Here is an 11735-nt window from a genome sequence, read left to right on the forward strand (position 1 = left end):
AGTGTGTGTGTGTGCGCGTGTGCGAGGAAGAATGTTTGAGAGAGAAGAGTGTGTGATAAGGATTATGGATGCAAGAGATAAGGAGTGTGTGTGTGTGCGCGTGTGCGAGGAAGAATGTTTGAGAGAGAAGGGTGTGTGATAAGGATTATGGATGCAAGAGTTAAGGAGTGTGTGTGTGTTTGCGAGTGAGAGAGAGCAGCGAGTGTGGTCGAGAGAGAGAGAGGGACTCCTGAACCTCTGTGTCTGCTTCAGGAACTAACTGACACACACCTCAAGAGCTGCCTTTTCGACAGCATCCTCATCGATCACACCCTCCTTCAGACAAGTGATGCGTGATTTCCTGAACTTTAATCCTGTCGAGCTGCTCTGAAGGAGACATGTCTGGTTCTTCTTCAGTCACTTCATTCAACTTGCTATTATCTTTAATGACCCATAAAAAGCATCCACCTCTTCCTCATGTTTCGGTACGGCCTAATCTAACCTACAGATTTCCCCACTGTACTGTAGATCAGGATGAATGATCTCCTCATCAGAGCTTTTGTTAGGATCTGACATTTTTCTCAACTGCTCCATTTTACATCACTATTCTCTGCCCGCTCCCTTTTCACCCTTCTCTGTAACATTCAGGGTCAAGTTTCCTCATGTCCATCTCCTGCGTTTTAAACTCCTGTTCTTTGCAAATCTCCTTCCTTTTCCATTCCGAGCTGTTTCATCTCTTCATCTTGTTGACGCGGCTGTGACTCTGATTGAATCCTTGCTAACTCGAGTGCCTCCAAACTGGGTGCACCCAGTCCCTCCTGTCTTTTCAGTTGTCCCAGAGGCTTTACCCGGTGTTTCGGTTGGCTCTGGCTGGTTACCAACCTCCAATTTATTCCCCAAAGCCGGCAATCTGGGATTTTGTTGCATTCTGTGAATGCAGCACGGATATGCTTCGAACCGCAGGATGGTCTTAACTGTTGTTGATGCGTCTTATCTCAGTGGGAGCAACCTGTCATCTGTCATTTTATCCTTCGCCACTCGAACTACCTCCATATCCGGTTTTGCGTTATCCCTGTGCAAACGATCATGGCGCCAAGCTCCCAAGTCCTGTCATGATTTTGTTCGGACTTTTTTGTCGATTTCCATGCCCCAGAGACTCGTGGCACACTTACTTTAACCGTAGCCCAGAGGAAAGTAAGGATTTGGAATCTACCATTATACAATTTTAAACCAGGCCCCTGCAAAACCCCCAAGTACACACACGCACAGGCATATCCACGCGCGCGCACACACACAGCCTTATACGCACACACGCACCCATACGCACAAGTACACATACACATGCCAGCCTCTGGCGACTGTCCATGTGGAGTTTGCACACTCTCCCGTGTCTGCATGGGTTTCCTCCGGGTGCTCGGTTAGGTGGATTGGCTGTGCTAAATTCCCATAATGTCTAGGGATGTGTGGGTTAGGTGATTTAGCAAAGGGATGTGCAGGGTTACAGGGATAGAGTGGGGGCTGGTGGTGGGTCTGGGTGAGGTGCTCTTCAGAGGGTTGGTGTGAACCCAATGGGCTGAATGGCCTGCTTCCACACTGTTGGGATTCTATGATTTTACGAGGCTATTTAGCCCTTACGTGCAACAGCTCTGTTATCTAGTGCCAATCTTTTCCCCCACAGCCCTGCACCCCATTTCTACACAAATAATCATGCAATGTCCCATTGAATACCTCAATTGGACCTGCCTCTGTCATGTTTCCATCAGGCATTCCGTCTCCTGCAGATGATAGAGGAGGAGGCCATTCGACCCACTGTTCTGTACTGGCTCCCAAGCGCGCTAAACGGTTAGTACCATTCTCCGGACCTATCTCCACAGCCCTCTAAATTCATCTCTCTCAAATATATACGCAGCTCTCTTTGAAATCCCACTTGGCTTCCACCTCCACCACTCTCCCAGGCAGCGCATTCCAAATCCTAACAACTCTTGCGAGTAAAAACATTTCTCCTCCTGTCACTCCTGGCTCTGTTGGGATTTCCTTTGGGATTGTACCCCCTATTTTATGTTATCTTCCAGTGTTCTTCCTACCAAAGTGCATCACCTTGCACTTCTCTGCGTTGCACCTCGCCTGCCAGCTAATTGCCCACTCTACCTTGTCAACGTTCTTTTTGAACTCTGCACTGTCCTCCTCACACATTACAAATGCTTCCAACTTTCATGACGCCTGCAGCTGTTGAAATTGCCTCCTGCTTGCCGAGACCAAATCATTAATAAATACCAGGAAAAGTAAAAGGGTCCTGATACCGACCCCAGGGGAACTCCACTACATCCCTTTCTCCAGCCGCAAAATATCCATTGGCCATTACTCCCTGTTTCCTCTTGCTCAGCCCATTTTGTATTCACGTTGCTACTGTCCCTTTTATACCATGTCTCATGACTTTCTTCACAAATCTTTTGCATGGCACTGTATCAAAAGTCCATAAATACTACGTTGACAGTGCCCTCATCGACCCGTCCGCTTACCTCTCCAAAATACTCCAGTAAGTTTGTTAAACAGGATTTCCACTTTAGGGAAATCCCTGCTGACACTTCCTAATCAATCAACCCTTTTCTAGGCAAATTACTAATTCTATCCTGAACAGTTGTTTCTGCAAATTTCCCAAGCGTCGAAGTTAAACTGACTTGTCTATAATTGCTGGGATTATCCTAATGACTTTTATAGAGTCGTAGAGGTACGCAGCATGGAAACAGGCCCAGTCCGTCCATGGCGACCAGGTTTCCAAAACTAAATACTCCCATTTGTCTGCATTTGGCCCCTATTCATGTCCATATCCAGATGCCTTTTAAATGTTGTAATCGTACCAGCCTCCACCACTTCCTCTGGCAGCTCGTTCCATACACGCACTACCCTCTGCATGAAAAAGTTGACCCTAAGGTCCCTTTTAACTCTTTCCCCTCACACCTTGAACCTATTCCCTCCAGTTTTGGACTCACCTACTATAGGGAAAAGACCTTAGCTATTCCCCTTATCTATGCCCCTTGTGATTTTATAAACCTCTATAAGGTTACCCCTCAGCCTCTGAAGTTCCAGTGGGGGAAAAAGTCCTAGCATATCGAGCCTCTCCTTTTAACTCAAACCTTCCAGGCTTGGTTAACATCCTTGTAAATCCTTTTTGCGCCCTTTCCAGTTGAATAATATCCTTCCTATAGCACAGCGACCAGAAATGTACTACAACCGTGGCCTTACTAATGTCTTGTGTAGCTGTGGGCAAGTGTGCCAAATACTTTCTTCTCCACTCTGTCTTCCTGTGACGCCACTTTCAAGGAGCTATTCTCCGGTCTTCTGCCCCCCACCCCGAATCCAAAGAGGACTGAAAAATTATGGTCAGTCCTTTCACAACCCCTTTCACTTCATTCAGAATTCTTGGATACATCTCATTGTGCCCCATTGCCTCGTTAACGTTAAGTGCCAACGGTCTACCCAAGACTTCTTCCTTTATAATTTTAATCCCATCAAGCGACAGAGTTGCCTCCTCGATCACCATGGCTTGGACAACATCCTCCTCTTTTGTAAAGACAGGCACAATGTATTCATTTAATACCTCTGCCATGCCCCTTGCCACCGTCATTAAATCCCATTTTTGGAAGACTTGGGGTTTCGCTTTATGGTAACTGCCAGTCTTTTTTTCATAATCCCTCTTTGCTTCTCTTAATTGCTTTTCACCTCCTACCATTAACTTCTGCTATTCATGTATTTTCTGCCTGACACCTGTCACAAGGACACCCTTTCCTTTCTAATGTTGACTTCTACCTGCTTGGTCATCCAGGGAACTCTGGATTTGTTGGCCCTACCTGTTGCATTAGAGGGGAACCACCTCTGAGCTATTGAAGTCCCCATTGTAATGACTCCCTAATATTGAATAGCTTCTCTTTTATCTTGAGATGATGGAGGGTGTTCTCAATGTGAAGGCAGGTCTTCATCAGCTTAAAGGCCGTGCGGTGGTCAATCTCATTGATACTGTCATGGATAGTATCAATACTTATTAGTGAGGATGAGGTCAGTTATGTGTTTCTCTCTTGTCAGTTCCCTGACCATCTGCCACGGACCCAGCCTAGCAGCTATGTCCTTTAAGACCTGATCAGCTCAACCAGTTGGTGCTGGTGCCGAGTCAGTCTTGGAGGAGGAATTTGATATCCCCTCATCTGGAGTACATTCTGAGCCCTTGCCATCCTCCGTGCTTCCTCCAAGTGTTGCTCAACATGAAGGAGTACTGATTCATCAGCTGAAGGAGGATGGTATGTGGTAATCAGCAGGAGGCTTTCTTGGTGCGTGTGTGTGTCTGTGTGTGTGTGTCATTGTACGTGTGTGTCTCTCTCTCTCTGTGTGTGTGTGTGTGTGTGTGTGTGTGTCTGTCTCTCTCTCTCTCTGTATGTGAGTGCCTGTGTGTGTGTGTGTGTTTTACAAGTCTGATTGTGACTTGGTGGGAAAGTCTGTGTGTGTCGCTGTCGCTGTGACTGTCTTTTCTGAGTTGGTGCATGCCCGTACGTGTAGCTCTGTGCCGCCTCAAACTATCGTCTCCTCAGGTTCCCAGCTGAACTCTGACCTGCGGCACTTCCTCAAGCAAGTGTTCACTAAAGGCTCAGCCGACTTTGATCTCCAGGAGCACGTTCGCCACAACCTGTACATCCGGACACTGCCATGTAAGTACAGTCAGAGTGTCTGTGGGGTGACCCAGAGAGTGGCACAGCACCAGGGGAGGGGGTGCGCAGAATATTGGGATAGGGCATTATGTGCTGGCTGGGACTGGTCAGTATACTGACCTGCATTGCAACCGAGGCTGGAGGAGCGGACTCATCCCACGGTAGCATGTGTCACGAGATAAAATAAAGATACTTTCCCCAATTGCCATGACTTATCAATGTAAGATAAGGGGCAGCGAGATGGCTCAGTGGTCAGCACTTCTGCCTCTCAGCCGCAGGGACCTAGGTTCAATTCCAGCCTCGGGTGACTGTCTGTGTGCATATTCTCCCCATATCTGTGTGGGTTCCCACTGGGCGCTCCAGATTGGCCATGCTAAATTTCCCATAGTGTCCAAGGATATATAGGCTAGTTGGATTAGCCATGCTAAATTGTCTGTAGTGTCCAAGGATCTGCAGCATAGGTGTTCAATGGGTTATTCTTGAAGGCAAAGTTGATAAAATGTAGGATGTTCCAACATCTGTTGCTGAGATGGGTTGGCATTTGTGATCCTGTCACCAAAAGTGTACAGTGTCTCTAAAGCCTTGCAGACACACCTTACTCGGATCATACAATCTTGAAGTGTTTTGTCAATCGCGCTTTCAAAAGAAAAAAAAAATTAGTTTCATCCTGAACTCGACAAAAGGGTTGCTTTCATTTGCAGCAGAAATCTGTGAGCAGTTTGTTCTTGGCTGGCGTTCCTCCGAAGCAGCTTGTTCTCAGCTGGCTCTTCTCCAAATCAATCTGATGAAGTGATGTAATACATAAAGCATTCATGTCACAAAACTTTGGCAGGAAGGAAATGATGAGGGACAGAATCTGTTTGAGTGCGAGATTAAACCGGGGTTAAATCATTCTGTTGTCTTTTTTGATAATGGGGGAGGGTGAGGGTGATAATCCACATTTGATGGAGTGAAGATTCTTCTATATTTCAAAGGAAGTGGGCATCGCTGGCTTTCCAGCATTTATTGCCCATCCCTAGTTACCCTTCAGAAACTAGTGGTGAGCTGCCTTCTTGAGCTGTTGTGGTACAGGGACTCCCCATGGTGCTGTTACAGAGGTTATTTCCAGGATTTTGACCCAGAAGGAACGGCGATACATTACTGAGTCAGGATCCTAAGTTGCGCAGAGGGGAAACTGCAGTTAGCGGTGTTCCCCATGTATCTTCTTGTCCTTGCCCTTGCAGATGGGTGGAGGTCACAGCTTGGGAAGGGGGCTGTTGGAGGACCCTTCGCGAGTCACTGTAGATGTAGATAGGACGCATTGTTGCTATTGTGTGTCAGTGGTTAAAGGGAGCGAATGTTAAATGTGGACCTTAGCGTGGGGCTGCCTTTCTCAGAGATGGTGTTAAGCTTCTTGAGAATTTGACCTGCATTCATCCAGGCAAGTGGGGACATATTCCATCCCACTGCTGACTTAGAATCATACAGGCCTACAGCACCGAAGAAGACCATCCTGCTAATCAAGTCCCTGCCAGTCAAAACAACCATCTAACTATTCCAACCCCGTCTCCCAGCACTTGGCCCATAGCCTTGGATGCCTTAGCATTGCAAGTGCACATCTAAGTAGGCTTTCTGCCTATACCTCACCGAGACAAAGTGTGTTTCAGATTCCCACCACTTTCTGGGCCAAATATATTTCCCTTACTTCCCTTCTAACCCTCCTGCCCCTTCTCTTAAATTGGCCATTGATCCTCCTCATCGAGGGGAAAAGTTTCTATCTTATCTACGCCCCTCAACTTTGTACATCTCTATCACACCCTCGTTCAATCTCCTCTGTTCTAAGGAAAACGACCCAGTCTGTCCAATCTGTCTTTTATAACTGAAACTCACCAGTAAATCTCCTTTTCACCCTCTCCAGTGCAAATCCACCCCCTCCTATAATGTAGATTCCAGGACTGCGCGCACAGTACTCTAGCTGTGGTTAACCAGCGTTTTATATAGTTCCAGCATTACCTCCCTGCTTTTAAACTCCATGCCTCTATGAATAAAGATGAGCATCCCGTTTCTCTTCTTTACCACTCTATCTATCTGTCCCACTGTTTCAAGGGACTAATGCACACGCACGTCAATGCCCCTTTGACTGTTGGTACTTCCCAGGGTCATGCCGTTTGTTGTGTGTTCCCCCTTGCCCTATTTGTCCTGTGCAACCTCCCGTTTATCCAGATCAAATTCCATTTCCCGCCACCCAGCCCGTTCTGTTGTCAATATAATAAAAAGGAAAGGACTGTGGATGCTGGAAATCCGAAACTAAAGCGGAAATTGCTGGAGACACTCAGTAGGTCAGGCAGCATCTGTGCAGAGAAAGCAGAGGCAACCTTTCGGGCCTGGTGATCCTTCTTCAGAACTCGCTCAACGACATCCTCTTGTATTCCAAGGCTGTTCTCCTCACTATTTACCACCTCACCGATTTTTTTTTTTTTTTTTTTTTCTTTTTTTTTTGGGTTGCATCCCCGAACTTACTGATCAACCTTCCCACAGTTCAAGTCTGAAATATTTAGATTAACAAGGGCCCCGACACTGGTCCCTGCACAGGTTTCCAGTGACAAACACGCCCTTCGACTCTCCGATTCCTGCCGCTTGGCCAAATCTCGATCCAATTAGCTAAATTTCCACGGATCCCATGGTCTTCCAGCAGTCTTCCAAAAGTCTTATTGAAGTCCAACTAGACTACATCAAACATGTTGGCCTTACAGACTTACCTGGTCACCGCTTCGAAAAGTTCAGTCAAATTAGTCAGACGTGACCCCTTAACAAAACCTTGCTGATTTGCGCCTTGCAGTTGGTGAACAGTCAATGGGGGGCACGAGTTGCTCATCAGAGTCATACAGCACAGAAACAGACCCTTCTTCAGTCCAAGATTATGCCGCGCATAATCCCAAACTAAACCAGTCCTGCCTGAGCCTTTTCCCCTTTATTCATTCACGGGATGAGGACGTCGCTGGCCGGGCCAGCATTTATTGCCCGTCCCTAATTGCCCAGAGGGCAGTTCAGAGTCAGCCACATTGTTTGTGGGTCTGGAGTCAGGCCAGACCAGGTAAGGATGGCAGTTTCCTTTCCTAAAGGACATTAGTGAACCAGATGGGTTTTTTCCAACAATCATTAGATGGTCATCATTAGACTCTTAATTCCAGATTTTTAAAAAAAGGTTTTGGCCCATTTCCTCCAAACGTTCCTTATTCATTTACATATCTAAATGTCTTCCAAACCTTGTAACTGACCACATATCCGCCACTCCATCTGGAAATTCATTTTACACACAAACCTCTCTGTGTAAACAAAAAAAAGATTGACCCCCCACCCTTGCCTTTTTTAAATCTTTCTCCTCTCACCTTCAAAATATGCCCCCAGTCATACAGTCGAACCAGTCCATGCTGAACAAAATCCCAAACTAAACTGCCTGCTCCTGGCCCATTCCCCTCCAAACCTTTCTCATTCATGTACTTATCCAAATGTCTTTTAAATGTTGTAGATGTACCCACATCCACCACTTCCTCAGGACATTCATTTCACATGCGAACCAGCCTCTGTGTAAAAAAAATTGTCTCTCATGTCTTCTTTAAATCTTTCTTCTCTTACCTTAAAAATATGCCCCCTACTCTTGAAATCCCCCATCCTAGAGAAAAGACACCTGCTATTCACTTTATCTATACCCCTCATGATTTTGTAAATCTCTAAAAGGCCACTCCTCAACCTCCAGTGAAAAAAGTCTATCCAGCCTCTCCCTGTATCTCAAATCCTCAATTCCTGGCAACATCCTGGTTCTGAACCCTCTCCAGTTTAATAATATTCTTTCTATAACAGGGTGACCAGAACTAGAGACAGTACTGCAGGAGAGGCGTCACCAATGCCCTGTACAACCTCAAAATGACGTCCCCAACTCCTACACTCAAAGGTCTGACTAATGAAGGCAAACGTGCTAAACGCCTTCTTCCCCGCCCTGTCTGCCTGTGATGCAAACTAGTGATGTTCTACAACACTACTTTTAATTGTATAAGTCTTGCCCCTTGTTTATTTTACCAAAATGCTATACCTCACATTTACCCAATAATCCACCACTCCCCAGCCCATTGGTCCAAATCGCTTTGCAATCACAGAATCCCTACAGTGTGGAAACAGACCATTCAGCCCAACAAGTCCATACCAACTCTCTGAAGAGCATCCCACCCAGGCTCACCCCCTATCCCTGTATTTCCCATCGCTAATCCACCCTAACCTGCACATCCCTGGGCACTATAGCACAGCCAATCCACCCTAACCTGCACATCTTTGGACTGTGGGAGGAAACCCACGCAGACATGGAGAGGACGTGCAAACTCCACACAGACAGCCGCCCGAGGGTGGAATCGAACCTGTGTCCCTGGCGCTGTGAGGCAGCAATGCTAACCACTGAGCCACCTTGGATCTTTAGATAAGGTGCTTCACTGTCCCCCATACCATCAATGTTGGTGTCTTCCACACACTTACTTGCTACAGGATACCTAGCCTCTGACCTGCATCTGTATGTCTAGTTTGATTTCTCGTCAATGGTAACCCCGGGATGTTGATAGTAGATGAATTCAGTGAATGTAACGCCACTGAATGTCAAGGGGCTCTGGTTAGGTTCTCTCTTGTTGGAGATGGTCACTCCCCAACATTTGTGTGACACAGCTTGGGTCACTCGCCACATTTTAGCCCGAACCTAGATGTTGTCCAGGTCTTGCTGCATTTGGGATGGAGGGAAGGCTGGATGATTGGGCCTGGGACTCGGACCTGAGGAACTCCTACAGAGATGCCCTGGAGCTGAAATAACTGATCCCTAATGACAACACCTAACTTCCTTTGTTCCAGCTCTCCAGTAGCGGAGAGTTTTGGAATCGTAGAATCTCTACACTGCAGAAGGAAGCGGAAGAGGTCAGAGCGGGAGCAGGCCGTTCGGCCCGCCCAGTGTGCTCCGACCGCCGTGGCGGATACTGGCTTTCAGACCCACTTTCCCGGCCCCTCCCCAGACCTGTCGATTCCCCGAGAGACCAGAGATCACTCTGAAGCCCAGCCCTGGGTGCAGTCGATCTCTGGGGCAGAGAATTCCAATCGCGAGTGAAGGAACGTCTCGATCCGAAGTGAACAGTCCGGGGCCAGGGCGCGCCAAGCTTCCAGACACCCCAGGCAGGGCGAGACAGCCTCTTAACATTCCCCTGTCCAAACCCCTTCAGCATCTGAACCTCTCGATGAGGCCCCCCCTCCCACTCGTTCTCCTAAGGGCATATTAAATGGTGTTGTCTCCCTCCTCCCCTCCTGTAAGGGCCTGACGTGTCACGGTGTTTATTCTGCCAGGTACAACGCGGGCCCCTCGCGAGGGAGAACGTCCCGGCGTCGACTACCACTTCATCAGCCTCTCGGAGTTTCACGCGCTGGAGAGGGCCGGGGGCCTTTTGGAAACGGGGAAGTTTGACGGTAATCCGGTCCATGTGCACTTCGCACCGTCATGGTCCCAGGGGATAAGGCTCCAAAGAGGGGTGCAGAGGAGCTGGAACTAATCTATCCCATTTACACACCGCATTTTTTCTCTCTCTCTATCTCTCCATCTCTCTATCTCTCCCTGTCCCCATCTCTCCCTGTCGATCTCTCCCTTGATCTCTCCCTACCCATTTCATATACGACACTGATATCCCGTCCAGCAACATTTCCAATTCCCATCCTCAGCTTCAAATCTTCTGGTCCAACTCCCTATCTCTGTCACCTCCACCAGCCCCCTACACCCCCTCCCTATCCCTGTCACCCCCTACACCCCCTCCCTATCTCTGTCACCTGTTTCAACACCTGAAACTGCCTCCAGACTCTGCCCTCACACCCACTAACCCCATTGTCAACACTTTGAACACCGCCATCATCGGGAAACTCTTGCCCACATTGTCAGTGGTGCCCCCCAGTCCATCGTCATCACCCCTTTCCAACTCTCGCCTTCATCTGTTCAGTGTTTGATGGGGGACAGTGCAGAGGAAGCTTTACTCTGTATCTAACCCTGGGAGTGTCGGATGGGGGGGAACTGCGTAGAGGGAGCTTCAATCTGTATCTGACCCTGAGCTGCCCCTGTCCTGGGAGTGTTTGACAGCCGTTAGAGGTGGGGGGGGCGGGGGGGTGGGTGGTGGGGGGTGGGTGGAGGGTGGAGGGTGGAGGGTGGTCGGGGCAGTGTTTTCTCTGTTGAATTTGATACCGCACGTGCGTTTCCCTGAGCTGAACAAGTTTGCTCTGTCACTAGGGAACTATTATGGGATACCTGTGCCGCCCATTCTGCCCACGGATGCCACGCTAACCCTCGACCCGTCCATGCTGGGATGCCCGCCACGGAGTCCATCGTTCCCGAGTGTGACTGAGAAGCGGCCCAACAGGGAAGCAGCTCACGGCAGTCAGGGCCACAGCAGCGCCCCGGGTGAGGAGCAACGCTTGCTGTCCCATCTGATTCCTGAGCAAGGAATTGTGGCGCCGGATGAGGGTGCTGTTGGGATTGGTGGGTGGTTGCGGTTTGGAGCAAATCCTGACTGGACATGGGAACGTCCATGCTGTCCCTCAGCTGCTGTGGGTTTGAGTCGAAGGGAGGATGCAGTGAGTTTTTCATCATGGCACTTAGACCTCCTGCAGCTGGCAGTCATGTGGCACCGAGTGCCCAGCTTTGGGGGTGCTGCGATGGCGAGGGGGGTGGTGAACTCGAGGACCGAGTGCAGGATCTGGGGCAATCGAGCTGAGGAGAGGTGGGTGGGGGTTGCTGGAAGGGGTGTCCCATCAGCCTGACTCATGCCTGAACCCCTATGATTTGCTGACAGGAGCAGCTGCTAACATCAGCAACGGCCATGTGACTAGCTCAAACACCAATCAGAACATGGCGCCAGCGGGAGAGGTCGGGACTGAGCAGCAAGGGATCCCCAGGCAGCCCGAGGAATGGGTACAGGCCACTGCTGAGTATGTCCCGATATGTGCATCATTAACCTCGCGATAAGGCTCTGATACACCCCGCACCCCCTCGCTGTATAACACACTGATACACCC

The 11735-nt window shown here is 48.8% G+C and overlaps 1 protein-coding gene across 4 annotated transcripts in view; it reads left to right on the top strand.

The window, feature by feature from the left end:
* LOC125487733 (membrane-associated guanylate kinase, WW and PDZ domain-containing protein 2-like) overlaps positions 1–11735 on the top strand; it is a 38955-nt gene that overhangs the window by 2930 nt on the left and 24290 nt on the right. For 3 of the 4 annotated variants that reach the window (XM_048619895.1, XM_048619898.1, XM_048619897.1), the window contains 4 exons: positions 4560–4676; positions 10026–10145; positions 10951–11121; positions 11513–11648. In XM_048619895.1, the coding sequence (XP_048475852.1) occupies positions 4560–4676; positions 10026–10145; positions 10951–11121; positions 11513–11648 (544 nt within the window). The remainder of the gene's footprint in view (positions 1–4559; positions 4677–10025; positions 10146–10950; positions 11122–11512; positions 11649–11735) is intronic. The other variant, XM_048619896.1, reaches the window with a different exon arrangement.

The sequence above is a fragment of the Rhincodon typus genome, chromosome 44 (assembly GCF_021869965.1).
Source record: "Rhincodon typus isolate 14 chromosome 44, sRhiTyp1.1, whole genome shotgun sequence".
Lineage (NCBI taxonomy): Eukaryota > Metazoa > Chordata > Chondrichthyes > Orectolobiformes > Rhincodontidae > Rhincodon > Rhincodon typus.